Source organism: Cetorhinus maximus, chromosome 3 (genome assembly GCF_964194155.1).
Source record: "Cetorhinus maximus chromosome 3, sCetMax3.hap1.1, whole genome shotgun sequence".
In the NCBI taxonomy this organism is placed as follows: domain Eukaryota; kingdom Metazoa; phylum Chordata; class Chondrichthyes; order Lamniformes; family Cetorhinidae; genus Cetorhinus; species Cetorhinus maximus.
Window position 1 is genome coordinate 103422479 of NC_135881.1, and position 22728 is coordinate 103445206.

Consider the following 22728-nt stretch of genomic DNA (forward strand, 5'->3'; position numbering starts at 1 on the left):
ATCTACTTTCTCACCCGTGGGCAGCCTATATAATTCAGTCCAATGTTTCAGGTCTGTGACCTTTCATCAGAACTAGAAAAAAGTTAGAAATAGGTTTTGAGCAAGTGAAAGGTGGAGGGTGAGAAGAAAAACATAAGGGAAGGTCTCTGATAGGGTAGAGGGCAGGAGAGGTTAATTGACGAAAGGTTTCATGGTTCAAGACCAGAGTGCGTAATAATGGAACAAAAGATGTGTCTAGAGCAGGTATAAATGGCAGGATCCTGAACAGCTGCTCTCTGAATACAAAGTAAAGGAAATAAGAGAGAAACGGGAGAAAAAAACAAACCAGCAAAGAAACACAAAATGGGGATGGAGTTATGATCTAAAATTGTTGGATGCAGTGTTGAATCCAGAAGGGTACAAAGTGCCCAGTCAAAAGATGAGGTGTTGTTCCTCGAGCTTTTTGTGAGCTTCAATGAAACACTGCAGCAGGCAAAGGACAGAAAAGTCAGAGTGGGAAAAGTGAAGTGAAAGGCAATTGGAAGCTTGTGGGGGGGTCACCCTTGCAGACTGAATGGAGATGTTCCACAAAGCACTCGCCCAGTCGGCATCACTCTATTCTGTTGATTTCAGTCATTCTTAAACTATTTCATGGCAAGTACAAGTATGGAAACTTAAGTAAGCTTGACAATGTGGGGAAGGTGAATTAAAATACTTAACTGTATATTCAGGTGCTTTTAAACTTTCACTTAAACTACATCTAATTCTTGAAGAGTGATATCCATGTGGCATTCTTTTACTTTTTGCATTCAGTTTATGGAGCCAGTCAACTGTGACTCAGCTGCTAGCATTCTCACCTAAGTCAGATGGTTGTGGGTTCAAGTCCCACTTCAGAGACTTGGCTCCACTTTTGTAAAGAGACCCACAGATCACAAATATGTGGGACTGGCTCCGCATTTGCATTAACTCAAAAGTTGTTCCCTTATTGACTGGAATAGGTACCACTGTCAATTGATATTACGGTTTATGTAATTCATTCTCCAGTAAAAAGCTACTGGAGAAGTTAACCGGGCCTGACAAGGGCCTTGAAGGGAGTCCAGTTATGTTCCTGGCATCAAATACCAACACGATAGTGCTGAGTTTCAATAGCTAAACTTTTATCTGCACGTTTATTTATCAACATAAGTAATAACCTTTTGGCATGATTTTAGGATCTATTAACCAGTGCAATATGAGGCAAAACTGGCAACTTTTCTGTAGCTTGGCAGAACTTGCATAAAATGAAATCTAATTGAAATGTGTTCTGAAAGAATCTGATACCAAACTGGTTCAGTAATAATCTGCAACCATTGTATAAAATCAGTAACCACATTGAATCAGTAATTGTAATCTATGACATGAAGGAGGCAAGGAAAAAATAATTGAAAGTTTACCTTAATGCATCAATCACATCTTTCTGAAAATGCATTATTGAGGCTGGTATCTTTATGGTAGTAAGGCAATCTACTCCCCGGCAGTTCATATCCTGAAGTGGCAAACCAGGTCTTACATAAACTAGGACCCCTAGTGCTTCAGAATTTGCCATATTGTTGACCTGCAAGGAAACAGTTAAAGAATAAATTTTAATACAGAAATATTACCTAAATAGAATAATAGATAGATAGATGAGTAACAAACACAAGATACTACAAATGATGGAAATCTGAAATATAAATAGAAAATGCTGGGAATTGCAGCTACGGCAACATCAATGGTGAAAGAAACAGATTAATGTTTCAGGTCAGTGATCTTTCGTCAAAACTGGGACATGTTACCGATGTTATAGGTTTTAAAAGCACAGACATGAGGGGATGGAGGGGAAGAAAGAACAAAAGGGTAGGTCTGTAAGGTAGAGGCAGGAGTGTTTAAATGAACAATAGACCTGCTGTCCAAAAAAAAAGAAAAATAGGAGCAGTGGTTATGATATGAAATTGGTGAACTCAATGCTGAGGTCAGGAAGTTGTAAAGTGCCTAGTCAAAAGATAAGGTGCTATGTTTCGGGCTTACGTTCAGCTACATTGGAACAATGTAAGAGGCCGAGAACAGAGAGATTAGAGTGGAATGGGACAGAGAACTAAAATGGCAAGCAACTAGAAGCTCAGAGTCACGTTTGATAATTGAACAGGCAGGTTCAGTCAAGTGAACATCCAATCTACATTTCATCTCCCTGATGTAGAGACTGCATTGTGAGCAATGAATATAATATATTAAATTGAAAGAACTTCAAGTAAATAATTGCTTCACCTGCAACGAGTATTTGGATGATGGGATGGATGAAATAAAAGGACAAGTTGTGCATTTCCTGCCCTTGCACGGGCAGCCATCTTGGGGAGGAAAGCAGGGATTAGGGATGCTGAAGGAATGGTCCAGGTTGCCAAGGGAGTTTAATTTCTACACTTGAAGTTTTCTGAATCGTATAAGGATGGACAGATGGTACCTTGGCTGCCTTAGATTGGACATCAAACGAGGAACAATATGATGCAGTTTTTATCAACTGCAAGTGTCCTGCTATTGAGGGGCTTGCAGCTGGACAGCAGAAGGTGCAGCTTGCAGGTGGCGCTGCCCACACCACAGCCTAAAGCTGCAAGTAGTGTTTCAGGAGTATCCAGTTCGTCACATCAGGTGGTGATGGAAATCTGCAGCCTTCTCAAAGAAGGCCTGCTCCCTGCCAGTGAAAGTCAAAGCAGCCAATGCCTTCAACTCTTTTTGTCTCCAGATCCTTCCATGAGTCTGCTGGGGACAATATCCAGGATCTCCCAATTAGTGGTCCATAAATGCATAAGCAAAGACGGGCTACTTGCCAGAGCCAGCAATTATGTCAGTTTCGCCTTCCATGACATAATTCAGAATGAGCAGCACTTGGGTTTGTCTCTCTGGCTGGCTTTCCACAAATGCAGGATGCCATTGACTGCACCCACAGGTGCACCACCAGATCTACCAAGAGTATTTGTGAATCACAAAGGCTTCCACTCCATCAATGTGCAGCTGAGTATGCAATCACAGAAAGACATTCTCACAGGTGAGTGCCAGATTCCCAGGCAGTTGCCATGATTCTTTCATCCTAAGGCAGTCCAATATCCATGATGTCTTCAGACCTGGAGGCAGACTTAAGGGGCGGGTTGCTAGGAGATAAGGACACCTACTTCAAACTTGGCTGGTGTTAACCATCAGAAACCCAATGAAGACCAACAGCACTTCAGTGAATCCCACAGGACCACCAAACATGAGAGGAGACAAACCGTCAACATGCTGAAGGTGCAGTTCAGGTGCCTATAAAGATCTAGAGATACTCTTCAGTATGCACCAGCAGGGTTTCCAGAATGGTTACACGGTGATGCTCCTTGAACAACATTGCTTGGTAATGAGGTTTGAAACTGAAGGAGGAACAAGTTATGCAGTACAGATAGTCTGCGGATGATTCTGAGGAAAAGCAGGAGGAGAGAGCTGAAGAGGAGGGAGATGATGAGGGTAATGCAGCACCAGCTGCTCACATTGCTGCCCGGGATGTCCTTATTAATGCAAGATTCACGTAGGTTGCACCAATGAAGCAACTTCAGAACTACACGCAATGATCACTCTTCTCACGCACTCTGCTCCCCCCTCTCTGTCCCATGCCACTGACACAAAGCAATTCTGCAAACAACCAACCACCCATGCACCCTCTTGCACTTACTCCCACTCCCGCAACTATTTAGTTTAAAGCCCTCTTTACAGCCCTAGTTATACAATTTGCTAATACATGGGTCCCAGTGCAGTTCAGGTGAAGGCCGCCCCAGTGATACAACTCCCTTTTTCCCCAGTACCGGTGACAGTGCCTCATGGTGCTTGCAAGGTAACGGGGTGAGGAGTGATGTAGTGAGGAAAGATGTATGACTGAATAGGTTTGGCAAGGCAGAGTGACAGGTGGGTTAGTGCGCACAGCAGGATATAGTTGAATATGCAACTGTACTCATCTTTCCTCACCTGGTTATGTCATTAAAGTGCTTCCTGCACTGAATCCAGATGGCCAGAATCAGAAATATTACTCCAGTTGAGGCCAAAGCAGTGTTTTATAAAAGGTTCATCATAACATCCTTGCTTTTGTACTCAGTGACTCTTCTTATAAAGCCCAGGATGCTGTGTGCCTTACTAACCACTTTCTCAACCTGCTCTGCCACCTTCAATGATTTGTGCATGTATATCCCCAGTACCCCATGCTCCTGCACCCCCTTTAGAATTGCATCTTTTATTTTATATTGTCTCTCCTCAGTCTTCAAATCAAAATATATTACTTCACGCTTCTCTGCAATAATTTTCATCTGTCACATATCCACCCATTCCAGCTTCTTTATGTCCTCTTGAAGTCTATCACTATCTTATTCACAGTTCACAATGCTTCCAAGTATTGTGTCATCTGCAAATTTTGAAATTGTGCCCTGCATACCCAAGGGTAGAATATTGATATAGGTCAAGAAAAGCAGTAGTCCTAATCTGACCACTGGGGATCCACTTTATATACCTTCTTTGTTTCCTGTCACCCTCAACTTCATATCCACGCTGCAATTATCCCTTTTATTTCATGGGTCAAGCCTATTTTGTGGTACTTTATCAAATGTCTTTCTGTTGTCTAAGTACATCACATTAATCATATTACCCTCATTAATCCTCTCTGTTACCTCATCAAAAACCCAAGCAAGTTAGTTAAACATAATTTCTCCTTAACAAATCCATGTTGGTTTTTCTTAATTAAAACACACTTGTCCAAGTGACTGTTAATTTTGTTCCAGATCTTATTTCTAAAAGCTTTCCCATCACTGAGGTTAAACTGACAGGCCTGTAGTTGCTAGGTTTTACCTTGCACACATTTTTCACCATGGATTGTGACATTTGCAATTCTCCAGTCCTTCAGCACCAGCCCTGTATCAAAGGAGGATTGGAAGACTAACCAGTGTCTCCGTAATTTCTCTCTTACTGATATCTGTCATACATACCCTTTTTGTGCTTCATCTTATTCTGTATTTCTTTCGTAACCTAGGAAGCTCCGGCTTTGTTTGTCCTACCTTTTTCCTCATGGGAATGTACCTTGACTTGGCTAAGCCAACTCCTCTTTAAAGGCAGCCCATTGTTCTGTACAGTCTTGCCTGCCATTCTCTGTTTTCAATTTATCTGGGTCAGATTCATTCTCACTCAATTGAAATTGGTCCTCCCCAATTCATTATTTTTACTCTGGATTGCTCCTTCATCTTTTCCATAGTATCATAAGGTTTAGGTTAGCTATGATCACTGTCTCCTTAATGCTCCCCTACTGAAGTTGATCCACTTGACCTATCTCATTCGCCAGAACCAGATCCAGCAACGCCTCCTTCCATATTAGGCCGGAAACATACTAATCTAGAAAATTCTCCTGAACACACTTCAGAAACTCTTCCCTCTCTCTGCCCTTGTATTGCATGGTGTACACCTATTCTGCATGATATACACCAAGTTATATAAACTAACATTTTGAATAGTGTGTACTTAGCTTGCCAATTCCATCTGAGCAGTACAAAAGCCACAAAACAACCTGCATTTAAATAGCACCTTTACCATAGGAAGGCATACCTAAGGTGCTTCACAGGACCATAATCAAATAAAATTTGACATTTAGCTACATAAGGAGATATTAGAACAGGTGACCAAAGTCAAATAGGTAGGTTTAAGGGACATCTTAAAAGGAGATAAAGGTAGAGAGACTAAACTAGGAGATGGGATTCCAGAGCTCACGGTCAATACTGAGCAAGGGACCAGGTGGTCGGGGGTGTGGAAATTAGGCCCCAAGCCTAATTGGTATTCATCCTTTCACCCTGGAATGGCATGCATCCCTGAGAAGTATATTGTGAGAGGGACAAATTTGATATTGTAATGACCCAATCGTTAAACAGCCCACAGAATAGCCCACGGATAACCATTATCACCAATGAAATGTAACCCAGTGTGAATCATTACCTTCAAGAGGAATGCGAGAAAAATGAAATAGGAAAACCAACACAAAACAATAAACATTACAATGAGATGAAATCCATGAAAGTTTCTACTAAATAATATGGCAAGTATAACATAGATTATGTAATTTTCTGCTTGACTTTTGTCCCTATACTCCACTCCATTTTTAAAAAAATTAATATAACCACACAGAACGGTGCACTGAGCATTATATATGTTTTGTGAAATGGCAAAACTTTGGTTTACTCTGGTGATTCCCCATAATGCAAACTCTTATCATTAGCTTTGTCATCGGGGCAACTTCAATCTGGAGACTATAACATTTCACATATGCAGGAAAAAAGAGAAGCCATCACTTGAGATCAGCACAACTTCATATCTTGTTAGTTGATAAATGCTTACTGCCAAGTGACTTGAATTTCAGGATTAATCCAGCGTACAGGTCTGCTCAGCAACACAGGTGAGGGCCCAACTGGAGTTTCGGGGGCTGGATCTCCATTAAAATCCCACCTCCATTATAGATATCTAATTGGGGATGATCAGGCCAATGGACAAATAAATCTTTGCCAGAGGTTTAGGGAGGGAATTCCAGATCATGGTTGCTGACAGCATGGCTTCCGATGGTGGGGAGAAGGGAGTTGGTGGAGGTGGGGAGGTCAGGGGAGGCAGTGGGGGTGGGGAGGCACTGTACACAGGAGGTAAAAGAGGAACAAAGCACTGGATGTCAGACAAGCAGTCTGATAATTTAGCAATAGTAGAAAGTCGAGAGAGGTGGTAGTGAGGTAGATCTCGGTGTCATCAGTAAACAAGTGAAAACTAATGCTGTGTTTTTGGATGATGTTACCAGTATGCAGATGAGAAATAGAAGGGGGCCAAGGACAGATCTTGGTACACCAGAGATAATGGTGCAGGAGTGGTCAGAGGAGCCACAGCATGTGATACTCCAGCTATCAGTAGTAGGGTGAGTGCAGCTCCACCCAGCTGGAGAGGCATTAGAAAAGCACAGTGTGTCAACCCTGTCAAAGTCTGCAGATAGGTCGGGAAGTATGAGAAGGGACAGTTTACTTTTGTCACAGTCACACTGGATTTCAGTTGTGACTTTGGTAGGAGCCATTTCAGTAACATGGCAGGGACAGAAGCCCTATAAGAGGGATTCGAACATAGAGTTCCAGAAAAGATAGGCATATATTTGGGAGGCGATTATACATTCAAGTAGTTTGGAGAGGAAAGGGAGGTTGGAGATGGTGATGCAGGGGTCAAGGGTTGTTTTTTTTGAAGAGAGGGGTGATGACAGCAAATTCAAAGGAGAGGGGGCCAGTACTCGAAGAGAGAAAACTGTTAACAATATCAGCTAACATTGAGACCAGGAAGTGAGTGTCATCGACAAGATAAGCTTGAAAAGGTCATTAGGGGAGGCAGGAAAAAAACTAGAGAAATATGTGAGTTCAGGGCAGGGGAACCTTAGAGGAAGTTTGGTCTGATGAGTTAAGTGGAGGAAGGAGAGCAGCAGAGGCAGCTGATCAAATGGTCTCAATCTTAGCGACAAAGAAAGCAAAGCAAGGATGGATGCTGTTCAAGACTTGCGGAAAAGGGAGTCTTGTACATGAGTGAGCCATAATACAAGATACAAAATAATTAACAATAAGAATGATTAAAAATGCCCATAAAAGTCAGCAGAAAAAATTTCGACAGTTACTGTATTTTTAAATCATTAAAAAGATAAACAGAATTTTTGTTCTTCCAAAAGGTTTACAGTTATAAAACTACGTTCTTGTGAACAATTGATTCTGTTCCGTATTTAAAACTGGGGGTGACCATTGCAACAACTGAACTGCATATTTGTAATATGTAATCATTATTGCTGGCCTTTAATTTTAGCAATCAACTCACCAGTTATAGGCTACCATAAATCTAAGTTATAATTTAGAACTACTGCAGTACATTTATCAGAATTTGTACACAGCTTAATGTTATTCAATGCCAAATTAACCATTTTTTCCATGAAAAAGGGATCACTAGTTACCCAAAGCAATTAAAATATTCTGCCTTGTGCCCAGGGATTCAGCTAGGGGCACAGACACACTCAGTAAAGGATCTTACAAATAGAAATCATTTTAAGCAGTACCTTTGTGAAGTATGAACAGTTCCCTTCATCAGAGACCAAAGCCACAGCACCTTTTACTCCATGTGAAATGTCACACCCATCTCCACCATCCCTGAGAATATACGGTACTGATCTCCAGCTTTTCATTATCCAGTCATATCTAGCATCCAGTCGTTTGGTAACGATTGTTAATTTTAATTCTGTAACAAAATGCTTATTGTTATAGAATGTAGTGATACCAATCCATACAATTTTATCAGTTTAACATCAAGAACAACTTATATTTATATAACAACTTTAAGACAATGAAACGTCCCAAGGGGCTTCACAGGAACATTATAAGACAAAATATGATACCAAATCACATAAGAACATATTAAGTCAGATGACCAAAAGCTTAGTCAACGAGGTAGGTTTTAAGGGGTGTCTTATAGGAGGAAAGAGGAGAGAGAGAGAGAGGTGCAGGGAGGGAATTTTAGAGCTTGAGCTTGAATGTGGGAAGCCAGCCAGTAGTACACTGGAATAGTCAAGTCTATGGAAATGAAGGTACAAATGAGGGTTTCAACAGTAGATGAGCTGAGACGGGGAAAAGTCAGGCAACATTACAGAGGTGGAAATAGGCGGTCTTAGTGACAGTGAGAGTGTGAGGTCAGAGGCTCATCTCAGGATCAAATGTGACACCAAACAGACTGGCTGAATCTTAGACTGTTGCCAGGATGAGGAATGGAGTCAGCAGCTAGGGAATAGGGTTTGGAGTGCGGACCGAAACCAACCGCTTCAGTTTTCCTGATATTTAATTGGAGTTTGTTGCCGATGTACAGTAAACATTAATGGCATTTCACACCTCAGCTTTTTTTTAAATTTGTTCATTGGACGTGGGCATTGCTGGCTAGGCCAGCATTTATTGCCCATCCCTAATTGTCCTTGAGAAGGTGGTGATGAGCTATTGTCTTGAACCGCTGCAGTCCATATGGTGTAGGTACACAAACAGTGCTGTTAGGAGGGGAGTTCCAGGATTTTGATCCAACGACAGTGAAGGAAGTCAGTATGTGGCTTGTAGAGGAACCTGGAGGTGTGGTGTTCCCATGCATTTGCTGCCCTCATCCTTCGAAGTGGTAGAGGTCATGGATTTGGAAGGTGTTGTCGGAGGAACCTTGGTGAGTTACCACAGTGTATCATGTACATTGTACACACTGCTGCTACTGTGCGTCAGTAGTAGAGGGAGTGAATGTTTGTGATTCTGGTGCCAATCAAGCAGGCTGCTTTGTCCTGGATGGCGTCAAGCTTCTGGAGTGTTGTTGGAGCTGCACTCAATCAGGCAAGTGGAAAGTATTCAATCACATTCCTGACTTGTGCTTTGTAGATGGTTGACAAGCTTTGGGGAGTCAGGAGGTGAGTCGCTCCCCACAGAATTCCTAGCCTCTGACCTGCTCTTGGAGTCACAGTATTTATATGGCTAGTCCCACTCAGTTTCTGGTCAATGATAACCTCCAGGAAAATGATAGTGGGGGATTCTGTGATGGGAATGCCACTGAACGTCAAGGGAAGGTGGTTAGATTCTCTCTTATTGGAGATAGTCATTGCCTGGCACTTGTGTGGTATGAATGTTGTTTGCCACTTATTAGCCCAAGCCTGAATGTTATCCAGGTTATCCTAGACCTGATAATGTGCAATGAGACAAGATTAATCAATAACCTCATGGTAAAGGAGCCTCTAGGTGAAAGCGATCACAACATGATAGAATTTCATGCTCAGTTTGAAATAGAGAAGCGTGGGTCCATGACTTGTGTTTTAAACCTAAATAGAGGTAACTATGAGAGTATGAAAGTAGAGTTGGCTAAGGTGAACAGGGAAACTAGAAACCATGGCTAAATAAGAAGTTAAGGATAGTATTAAATTGAAAGAAGCACTGTACAAATCTGCAAAGATTAATGGTAGGTCAGAGGATTGGACAGATTTAGGAACCAGCAAAGAATGGCTGAAGAGAATAAAGAGGCAGAAAGCAGAGTGTAAGAGAAAGCTAGCTAGTAATATAAAAGCAGATACTAAGAGTTTCCACTGTGCAAGTATTTGAATAGGAAAAGAGTAACTAAAGCTAGTGTTGGCCCTCTAGAGAGTGAGTTTGGGGAATTGATAATGGAAAGCAAAGAAATGGCAGAGGCGTTGAACAGGTATTTTGTGTTTGTCTTCACAATAGAGGACTGAGAAAACTTCTCAAAGATCCTTGAAAATGAAGAGATGATAGGGAGGGATGAACTTAATACAATCATCTTCGCCAGAGAAAGTGTGCCAGGAAAACTATTAGACCTAAAGGCTGAAAGTCCCCAGGACCTGATGGCCTGCATCCCAGGGTCCTAAAAGAAGTGGCGGCACAGATAGCAGACGCATTGGTCATAATCTTCCAACATTCCTTAGATCCTGGAAAAGTTCCAGCGGATTGAAAATAGTTAATGTAACATCTTTATTCAAGAAAAGAGGGAGGCAGAAAGCAGGAAACTATAGGCCAGTGAGCCTAACATTGATCATAGCAAAAGTGGTAGAATCCATTATTAAGGAGATTATAGCAGGATACTTAGACAATCATGATTTGATCAGGCAGAACCAACATGGCTTTGTGAAAGGGAAATCATGCTTAACTAATTTGATAAGAGTTTTCTGACAAAGTAGCATTCAAGGTGATTGAAGGGGAACCAGTAGATATGGTGCACTTGGGTTTCCAAAAGGCATTTGATGAGGTACCACATCAAAGGTTACTACATAAGATAAGAGCACACGGTGGAGAATTTTCGGCTTGGCGAGCGGGGGCAGGGCCCACTTGCCTAGGCGTAAAATGGCGCAGAGTGATGTTGGGCGTGCATCCCGACATCACCGCGCATCATTTAGATTTTCAGCTCACACAGGCGGCCTTCGCATTTTTCATGGAACCTCATCCATGGGCGGGATGAGGTTCATGAAGGGTTTATAAATTAAATAAATCTTTCCATTAAAGTTCATTGACATGTCCCAGCTCATGTGGCACTTAAATTTTTTTTCTCTCTTTATTAAAATTTTAAAAACTTATCACCCTGAGGCACCTCTGTGATCTCATTGAAAGTTATAAGGTCCTGAGGGGACTTGATAGAGTGGATACCCGGAGAATGTTTCCTCTTGCGGGGGAGACTAAAACTAGGGGATTATAGTTTAAAAATAAGAGGTCTCCCTTTTAAGACAGAAATGAGGAGAAATATTTTCACCCAAAGGGTCAGTGGTGTGTGGAATTCTTTTCCCCAGAAAGTAGTGGAGGCTGGGTCTTTGAATTTATTCAAGTTAGAGTTAGACAGATTTTTGTTAGGCAAGGGAGTCAAGGGTTATGGGGGCAGACAGGAAAGTGGAGCTGAGACTACAACCAGATCAGCCATGATCTTATTAAATGGCTTAATGGGCCAAATGGCCCACTACTGCTCCTGTGTTCTTTTGTCTTGCTGCATATGGACACAGACTCCTTCAGTATCTGAGGCGTCATGAATGGTGCGAACATTGTGCAGTCATCAGCAAACATTCCCACTTCTGACCTTATGATTGAGGGAAGGTCATTGATTAAACAGCTGAAGATGGTTGGGCCTTGGACACTACCCTGAGGAACTCCTGCAACAATGTCCTGGGACAGAGATGATTGAACTCCAACAACCACAACCATCTTTTTGTGTGTCAGTTATGACACTAATCAGTGGAGAGTTTTCCCACGATTCCCATTGACTTCAGTTTTGCTGGGGCTCTTTTATTCCATACTCACTCAAATGCTACCTTGATGCCAGTTACTCTCACTGTACCTCTGGAGTTCAGCTCTTTTGTCCATATTTGGAACAAGGCTATAATGAGGTCAGGAGCTCAGTTTGAACCCAAACTGAGCATCAGTGAGCAGATTAGTGCTGAACAAGTGCAGCTTGGTAGCACTGCTGATTACCCGCTCTATTACTTTGCTGATGATCTAAAGTGGACAGATGGGGTGGCAAGTGGCTGGGTTGGATTTGTCCTGCTTTTTGTGGGCAGGATATACCTGGGCAATTTTCCACATTGTCAAGTAGATGCCAGTGTTGTAGCTGTGCTGGATCAGCTTGGATAGGGGCATGGCAAGTTCTGAAGCACAAATCTTCAGTTCTAATGCCAGAATGTTGTCAGAGCCCATAGCCTTTGTTAACAATATTATTACATAATACATTACTCCAAAATTGAAACAAACCCTAAATTAGCTTGAGAGTTGAATGCATTATTGTAAATTGTATTAATCCTGACCCCAGGATAAAAACAACTATTCCCTTTTCTTGACTACCAATCTGACCTATAGAGTAGAAAATTCTGAATGTTTAGGGCAATTCAGGATGTAGTTTCATGTCCAAAAATAACTATATGTTCTCTCATTCCTGGTCAATCTTACACCCCTCTCAGAAAATTAGGAGCTATATGTCTCAGAGCACATTGTCTGTCTATCCTCCAAGTTATAAATTGTAGTTAAAAGAAAATAATTTTAAAATAAACCTTTTTACATTTACAAGAAAATTAAAAGACCCAATTTGAACTGCAGGCCTGTTTTCATCAGGTCAAAACTGACATGCTGAACGGAAATTGTTACAAAAACTGCAAAATATGTTTAGGTGTTTTCAGCCTATGCATGGTAACAGGGGCCCTATGTTTATAAAGAGAAACATTTGAAGGCATCCTTCCTAACTTAGGGCTACACTGATTAAGTCTTTTAGTTAAACTGAAGAGACCTCCTAGTTCCCAGAATAAATTGCAAGACATTGGTTAATCACATGTTTTGGACAGTAGATTTTTCTTTCCCAAATCAGGGAGGAACAGGAGGACAATGCTGATGTTAACCATCAGAAAACTATATACGTCCATTTTTAAAACTGAGAACTATCAACACTGTGCCAGTATATTTACAGTACTCTAAATATGCATTATAAAATGAGTCGATCCAGTGTTTCCATGTAAAAGTCACTTCACTAGTCTTATAAGACAGTTAGGGTGATTGCAGTTGCTTGTATAGTTCCAGAAAAATGTATATCCCTTTTCAGAGGACAAAAATTCCTAGGAACTCTCCACCCAAAAGCATTTTTAATATATTAAGTAATCACTACTTAGCAGTAATTATATTGCTATAATGAAACCTGGCAAAAAAAAGTATTAATAATTAAGATGAGACCATCTTAGAATCATAAAATGATATGGCACAGAAAAGAGGCCGTACTTCTCAACCAAAAGCACAATGAAAGCTGGTCATCCATTCATTTTCTGCTGGTGTGCCTTGCTGTACAAAAATTGACTTCTGTATTTGCAACAGAACATCACTGCACTTCAAAAACAAAACTGATTGTGAAACACTTTAGTTTGTCTTGAGGTTACAAAAGATGATACATAATTGCAATTTCTTTCATTTTATTTGTCTTGTTTTTGTGAAACTACAAATCCATGTCTACTTTGACAAATTTGAGTTACACATCAACAGAAGAAAATTACAAAAATAGGCATGAAACACAACCAGTAGAAAAAAAATCAAAAATAATATTTTTCTAAAATTAACTTTAATATAGTTTAAACCATTAGATAAAAACTTCTGTGCAAATGGCATTGCTTGGGATGAGGCTTTTCTTTATGGCACTGATAAGGTACTGATGTTTGCCTCTGATGCACTTTGGCACTATCCACAAATTCACCATAAAAAGCAAGGCAAAAGTAATTTCTCCTTTCCTGAACACAGGTATAAACATTTAGCATCCTACAAACAATTGGTAGTATTTCTTTCCAAGACTTTGGGGAAAATGATGGTTAGTATCTCAGTTAGCCTCTCTTAAACCTCCTTTAGTATTCTGGGATGATCATCAGCTGAACCTGGTTACTTTCCTAAAGCTATCATCCCATTAGCTTATTTTATTATTCCTGTTTTGAATATTTACTCACTTTGTATTCTAGTAATAACACTATGGAAAGTTCATAACCATTAGGTTTAATGGCAGTGAGTGTACGATTCGATTCATGTTCATGAAACAACGACTAACTCTAAGCACCAAAATATTCCACTTTAAAAATCATTAATTATACCTGGTGAAGTGAAGACAATTTGAGCGAGCCCACAGTTGTGCTCTTGACATCTCCAGGCATAGAAGATAGCAGGGATCCAGTTTCCCAGAGCATAGACAGGAATTGGTACAAAATGAAGTCGAGACAGCAAGTCCTTAAATCTACTGATGTTCTTCAACCTGCAAGAAATAATTTTTCTTAGTATAACGATATTAATATTTAGCCCTAATATCTTAATATTATCAGGTTCACAAATCTTTATTGTCATTGTAAGGATTAACCCATTTTTAAATAATATATCAGGGTAACGTTGTGGCATATTTCCACTGCAATGCTATATACGTCCACAAGCCACAAAGTATGTAAAAGCAAAATACTGCGGATGATGGAAATCTGAAACAAAAGCAGAAAATGTTGGAAAAACTCAGCAGGTCTAACAGCATCTGTGGAGAAAATAAACCAGAGTTAACGTTTTGAGTCCTTACGACTCTTCTTTAGAACTTCAGCACTTAGCCTCAGGGAGACGAGTGCGCTCTTTCGTGCGCATGCGCAAAAGAGCGCACTCTCGATTTTAGGCATTCCCCCCATCCGTACAGGAAGCGCATAGCACTTCCCTGCAGACGTCACGCTGAGGCCTGTCTACGTAAAATGGCGCCGCGCCCCCAATCGGAGGTAACGATCGTAAGTGTGCCTGCACGCGCCCGCCCGCCCCCAACGGGGGGAAAATTCAGCCCCATGTTTTATATTGAAAATGACTTTATCTGTTGAGTAGGGTGAAACCATCAGATAAGACTGAACAACAGCATTTTAAGTGACTTAAACAGCAGCTCTCTAGATGGCCGTACATTTATATAGTTGTACCCTACAAATTACAAAACCATCAGCAAGTTCCGCCCGAAGCCAGCCAAGTCACCAACCTCCAAGAGCTGTGTACCCTTTAACTTTAATGGACTCTAAACTGATTAATCTATCCTCTCATTTTGTAATATGTGTGTGTTTGTGTGTGTGTGTGTGTGTGTGGAGGGGGGGGGGTGGAAGTTGGAGCTTTTTCATTATTTTACTTAGACAAGGTTAAGTACAATAAATACTATTCTCTTTCCTTTTAAAAAAAACTCAAGGGAACATGTCTGTGTCTGTCTACGTGGTGTGACCAACTCAGTGAATTGGCAAACATATTCCTTTAAAACAAAAACCTTTGCTGTCAACCAAGGAATGGGAAAAGAGTGGGAAGCCATCCTATCCCTCCTCACCTGGTTGTAACACAATCAACTTAGCCAAATGTGAATGACCCAACTCCTAGGCCATTCAGAAAAAATCCAGACATAACCTGTGTCTTCAGCTGGGTGTGGTCTAACCATTAGACTCAATCACTTTGGACAATGGACCCCGGCTTAAAAATGAACTCCATCGACCATATAATCTAATCATTTTTAAAGAAGGGGCCTGGAACCAGCTTATTATGACCATGCTTAGGAAACTGGCCAGTTTGTGAAAGGAGATCATGAGGTGAACATGCTAACCTTCTGTGTGAAACTGCTCTTTTCCAGGCCAGTCGGAGTGAGACTGGAAAAGAGCCTGAGATTCCTGTGCCCTACCTGTCTTTAACCAGCCACACACCTCAGGCAGCATCTGCAAAATCAACCCAGCATCTGCTGTCTCCAGAAGAAAAGACAGAAATCACTCGTCTACATGTCTAAATCATCTCGACACAGAATCCAGAGAGACCATCAAGTCCAGTCTGAAACCATCCAAGTCATCAATCTATAGGATTAGTATACAATTGACTTTTTTTGGACTCAAACAATTTAGCCTACCCTCCCACTTGTAACTTACTTAGTGTGTGTTTATGAACTCTTGAATGCATGTGTTTGTGAGAGTTGGAGCAGTTTTGTTATTTTTACAATGGGCATTAACCACAATAAATACTGTTCCCCTTTCAAAACTTACAAGAAAACCTGTCTGTGTGAGTCCTTTACAGTCACAGCACTTAACCAGTTAAACGCTCGCTGAATTGGCAAGCAAATTCTTAAAAAAAAACACCTGGTGTGCACAACTGAAGGGTAGAAAGAGAGGGGAGCCATTCTGCCACTTCTCCCCTCACCGTAATACAAGATAGTTCTGGATCTGGATCAAATTGCAAAAAGTGAACCAAGAAGTAACCAAGCGCTTGGGAATGGAGAAGTGGGTGAAGCATAAAGGCTGCACATGCATAATCGTAGCACAGTAGCTGGCTTAATGGTAAATTTAACATTTGCAAATATCATTTATCCATTGTCTTGGCCAAGAAATATTTTGTGAACTGGAGCCTTTAAAAGGAGGGAGAAAAATAAAATGATCAAAAACTGTTGCGCAATCTCATTGCAAGACTTTGCTGGAATCCTTTCCTCTAAACATTTAATTTTTATTATACAGCCACCAAGTATTAAATGGCAGTTACATTCATCAATTAGAGCAATCATGCCGCAGATAATTGTAGTACTTGAAAGATTTTACAATCCAACATGTGTTACACAGTTGCAGCAGACAGCATTTTTATAATGTACTTATGTTTCAGAACCTATTAATCCATTAGTTTGAGACACTAACATATTTCACATAATTTTCATCTTTTATGGATACATGCAATATATTACTTGAACTTGCAAAGCATTCAAATTCTCTATATTTCAAAAATATTGACCTATGTTAGTGGTGATTTTAGCTTAGTGTATATAGAAATCAACTCCTACATTGTAAAATATTAAGTTAATAAATATTTTACAATATATTCCTTAATTCATATTACCGTTAGTGAAATTTTTCAAGCACAAATTACCTTCTGTGCTGCTTAATTAAAATAGGAACATAGGAACGTAGGCCATTTAACCATTCAAGTCTATTCCGCCATTCAATAAGGTCAAGGCTGATCTAAAACCTAACTATACATCTACATATGCCCTATGTCCCTTAATGCTGCTGGCTTAGAAAAAAAAGCTGGATATTTTGAATTTTTGAGCAAAAAGGAACTTAGAATTAACAAGAGTAGACTGTATACTGTTCTTTACAGCATGTTTTGTTGTAGTACTCAAATCTACCATGATTGATTCCTCTCCCTCTCTTTGTCATATCCCCCTCCAGGCCTGACTTTTTCACTGTATCACCCTGACCTCTCTCATCTGTCCAAATGTGTCTTTCTCTATCCTGCTTGATACCAGCAAATCACCAGAGATGGGTCAGGAGGTTTATAAAACCATGGGTGTTATACTAAATAGTTACCAGGGATACGGAGTTATCAGCAGTGAAAAGTGATCCTAAGAGCACTGGGACGGTTATGTGTTGTGCAAGTTCTGGGAAGGGGTTCCACGACCAGTAAGAAAGGAAATTTCTGGGAACTCTAGGGCAGTTCCTGGAATTTGGTATCGCTGGTGTTGCTGTCTAAGGTGTTTGTGAACACAGACAAAGGGGTCCCAGGGTCTGGGAATTGGGGTAGGAGAATCCTGATCTTCATCAGGATTGGGAAGCATTCTAAGACAGAGTTCAAAATTATCGGAAGGAAGTTACTGAGTTTGGGCATTATTGGAGGGAATCAGGTTCCAGCAGCATTGTGGGAAATGAAAACCCAAGAGAAGGGGACTTAAAATTTCCCATAGCCCCTTTCAGACCAACATTCCTACTCATCATCTTCCTCACCAATGGAGCCGCACCTTTGTCTTACATTCAATTATTCTCCCACTATTAGTATTTACTGTCTTAATATTCCTGCCAAATGCTGGTTTCTAAAAATTCCCGGAATGCATTCCTGGCACACCTAGGGCAGAATTTTACCCTTGATGGGTGGGCGGGCCCGACCAACTCGGCAGCGGGCGGGCAGACGATCACCGCTGCCAAAACGGGCCCCGCCATTTTAAGTGGGCGGGCCAATTACGGCCCACCGAGCGTGTCACCCAACGGGAAGCACTATGCGCTTCCTGTGTGGGCAGGGGGTGGGGGAATTCCCCAACTGCCAGAGTGCGCTCTTTCGTGCGCACATCTCCCTGAGGCGAAGTGCTGCCTCAGGGAGATCGCTGAAACTCTGTAAAACTCTAAAAATAGAAAAATTTAAAAATCATTATCATGTCCCCCTCATGTGAAAATGTCACACAAGATGGGACATGTCAGTGAAGAAGACAAACACTTTATTAAAAGTTTTTAAACCAGATATAAAACCTCATCCCGCCACTGGATGAGGCTTGTAAAAAAATCACTTACCAACCTGTCCATTGGGCCCATGCGCCGACCCGAGGTTCGCACGGGCCCCTCAAAATCCTGGCCGATTGGAGAGTTAATAGCCTTAACAAGGCCTTTAATTAATGGCGGGCACGCGTCCCGCTGCATAGCACCCGCCGACCGAAATATCGTGATGCCGCGCGCTGACGTCGGGACGCTCACGCGACATTTTAAGCGCTGAAGTGCGGACTCTGTCACCCGCACGCCAGCCAGAAGATTCTGCCCCTAAAGTGGGAAAAGGATATATTTATTTTCCAGGAACCAAACTAAAAACACTAGTTCATTACCTCCAGGGGATGGAGGGGGGTGGGGGGATCTCTAGGAATTGTGTTATAAAATCATGCTCTATATCGAAAATGACTTTAATTATTTATTAGGCTGAAATCACTGGTTCAGTTTTAAAAGACTGAACGACAACATTTCAGTGACTTAAAACAGTAGCTTCTAAGATGGCCAAACATTTGCATAACTGACCTTACAAATTCCAGTCGTTAATAATGATGTCAGGTATCTAGAAATAACCCCATCTCCTGACCAATTCACAAAACATCCAGACAGCAGCTATGTACTCAACTGGGTGTGGAACAAGCCATTAGAAGCAATCACTTTGGATAATGGACCCTGGCAAAGAAAGGACCTTGTGCAGCCATTATCTAATTATTTCTAAACCATGGACCTGGAATCAACTTGCTATGACCATGTTTGGGTAACTGGTCAGTCGGAGAGAGGGCAATCATGTGATGAGTAAACTTTTGTGTCTTAAGAAACTTTTTTCTACAAGCCAGAGAATACAAGAAGCAGGACCCTGAGTGGGAATAAGCTCTCGCCTTTTCTCTCTCCATCACCTGCAAACTCAAGCCTGTCTGTTTGACTAGCTATATGATACGGGAAGAGTCTAAAAGCCAACCCAGCCGCTGCTGACTCCAGGAGACCAAATAGACCATTCGTCAGCATCCCGTCACAGAATTCAGAAAGACCCCGAGGCCCACTCTGAAACCATTCAACGCATCAATCCGCCAAATCCATATAGAACTGGCTTTTTTTGGACTTTAAAAACTGCTTAACCGGTTCTCCCACTCTGTACTTGTGTGTGCGCGTGTGCAGCCTTGAATGCATGTGCGTGAGAGTTGGATCGTTTTTATTATTTTTATTTAGATGAGGTGTTCAGTGCAATATTCTCTTAAAACCTTACAAGAAAACTTGTCTGTGTGTCTTTTACATTCACAGCACTCAAACTATTAAACACACACTGAATTGGCAAACAAAGAAAATCCCATTGTAGTCAAAGACGGAGTGGTAAAAGAGGGGAGCCATTCTACCCCTTCTCGCCTGACTATACCCATTTGAAAAGAAATATATTTAAGCAGATGTGTGCATCCAAACTGCCTGACTTACCATGAGCAACATCTAGGCAGAACTCGTAGCTCCTTAAATTTTTAGGGGTTAGTTGATGGATGTCACACATATAAATGCTAACTCACCCTTTGTGAACGAAATCTTCCATTCAGAAAATCTAACGTGCATTTGATATATCTGTTCGTTTGTTGTTACATTAACAATAGCATTTAGTCTGCTGATGCTGTTGATATGAGATGAAATTAAATGAGATATTGTCACTTGCCATTTATCTGAAGATGGTCCCTTCGGTAATGTCATAACCAGCTTCTGTTTAATCAAGTACTATTCGAAACATAATACATGAGTTTTAAAAAAATCAAATTTGCTTAAGTGCTATATGCAAATAAAAATTTTACACTAATACTAGCTGTTTCTGTTGTTACTTCTTTTCAGATTAAATTTCCCTAATGCCAGTAAATAAATTATTACATTATTAGAAGATATATCAAGGAGTATAACTTTTTGCTTTACAAATCATGAACCAGAAATCTAATTTCATTGGTTTGAATAAGCATAAGGAACTTAGCTTAATTCTACCCTAATCAGCTTCAATTTCAAAGGAACATAAATTGGAAGAGAATAAGCCGATCGTTTTTTTGAGAACAACACTCCATGAGCTTGTCCTTTTCAATAGCATGCATAAGGAAGGGAGTGGTCAGGTCAGCACCACTAAGTGTTTAGGTCAGCACCACTAAGTGTTTCAAATCCACCACTGTCTGAAAAGACCTTAATTGTTACAATTTTGAAGTGAAAAAGCTGTTTAAAGCAGATGGAAACCTACATACAAAATGACTCACAATTGGGCATCCAATGGCACTAATTGGTCAATCTTACTGACATGGGTAAAGCAGCTATTATAACAGAGTAAGGTAAATCCAATTGAGCACCTCAAGATGACAGTGCAAAAGGCTGAAACTTCCCTTTATCTCACGGCAATCCATCTCAATTTAAAAATACAACTAAAATTTCAATTTAAAAATACAGTACATTTCAACATAGTTCTTTAGAATATCAGTAAACACAGCATAATTCATTTAACTTTACTCATTTTCTGTACCTCAGTGACCTTTCTTTACACATAGCCTCATGAAAAAGAGAGATACACACAAACAAGACTCTTGTTTTCCGCTCCTCTCTCTCAAACACTGCCAGATTTTTCAATTGCCACTAATTCCATTCTTCAACTGAGTGACAGCTTTGATTACCAGGCTACCTTGTGTCTCATCCAGTACTGCAATTCAAATGGATGTGTCACAAGTATTAAATAGCAATCTGATAAATATTATTATAAAAAAGCTTTGCGTTCAGTGGTATGCCACAGAATGAATCTTGAAATTGTGACACTTCTGGCAAATTTTGTACTAGTTTCAAATTGGTAGATGACCACAAAGTGTCAGCAAAGTCACAAATTTGATTCTATCATATCTATAATGCTTTACTTTAAAAGGCAGTTTCAGTGTAAGTAACTAACTACTGTATGTGGGTCTAATTTTATATAATTGTACATAGTAAATGCGAACAGCAAGAAATTTAGGGAGGTAACTTCAATAGCTCCCAAAAACATACACAGGGATTGTAATGCCATATTAACCCACAGCAATGTTGCAAAGATGACGAGGTAAAATCTTTTTTACACGACCTGAGAGTGTAGTGGGGGCAGATTAAATCGAGGTCTTCAAAAGAGAACTGGATAATTATCTGAAGAGAAGAAATCTGCAGGGCTACAGGGAAAAGGCAGGCAAGTGGGACTAGGTGATTTGTTCGTGCGGACAGCAAGCATGGATATGACTGACAGAATGGCCTCCTTCTGTGCTGCAACTATTTTATAATTCAGTTGTCTTCCATGCAGGCAACATGCCAATTTTGTGCTGCCTGCCTGCTAATTTGTGTGCAACCAGTGCTAAACATGTAGTTGAGTGGCTAAGCAGGGCCCCAAATTTGTGCTTAAAGCTAGCTTGCACTACTTAAACCCAGCTTGCACTACTTAAACCCAGCCTGCACTACTTAAAACCAGCCTGCAACTCTTAAAAGGGAGACAAATGCTGGCTAAAGCAAGTACTGCAACTGGTTGGGGAAGGGAGTTTGAGCAGGAAGAAGAGATGACAAAACACATTCCAAGCTTTTCTGATGCTGCACTGGAGTCCTTGATGGCAGACTACGGGGCCAGAAGGCTTTCCAGACAAACTGATAGCTGTCATAATTAATGCCGACAGTCAAGTCCCAAACGCTGTGTTCTGAGATAGAAGGGCCATCTGTGGACTCTTGGCGTGGTACTTGGTTGGTAGACAGACTACAGTCATGCTCTGGGAAGCAAGAACCACGTTACACCAGTAAAGTCACTGCCTAGCTTTGTTAAGTATAACTTATGTTGCTTAATAAATGTTTCCTCAGTTACATCACTAAATTGTCTCCTATTACCTGAATGGTTAAAGTCCCAGAAGAACAAATTAATATTGAGTTAGTGGATTTGGAGGTTAAATTCATAAAATTCATACATAGTACAGAATTATAAACATATTTGAATTGTTATATTCGACTCCACAGCTCCAGTGCTCGAATGCATTTACACACTATCATCTTGGGCATTTTTTCATATTTTTTGATACTGAGCTGAATTGGATTTTGAATGCAAAAAATATTTACCAATGTTTAAAGTTTTGCTTACAAGATTGCATTTGCGTCAGAGAGGGATTGTAATTACATTCTGCAGCTACAAAGCTAAAAACAATTTTCTGCTGCACCTGTGTTTAGACCATAGTGGTGGCAGTCTTTCCATAGTATAGCCTAATATAAATCTTAAAGGTTGTAAGACCATTGTTTATAGAAAATGTTTGTTATAAGGCTGAAATATTGCCATTGTGCACTTACATACATCCACAGGATTATTGGTTTATCCAAGCTAATGTTAAATAGAATTCTGTGTGGTTACTGAAACATTCATT

At 40.6% G+C, this 22728-nt stretch overlaps 1 protein-coding gene across 1 annotated transcript in view; it reads right to left on the reverse strand.

Annotated features, from left to right (window-relative positions):
• The window catches only part of LOC144678828 (uncharacterized), a 283752-nt gene that overhangs the window by 248545 nt on the left and 12479 nt on the right, over positions 1-22728 (reverse strand). The window contains exons 2-4 of the mRNA XM_078538774.1: positions 14165-14322; positions 8105-8283; positions 1413-1573 (exon numbers count right to left, since the gene is read on the reverse strand). Coding sequence (XP_078394900.1) covers positions 1413-1573; positions 8105-8283; positions 14165-14322 — 498 coding nt within the window. The remainder of the gene's footprint in view (positions 1-1412; positions 1574-8104; positions 8284-14164; positions 14323-22728) is intronic.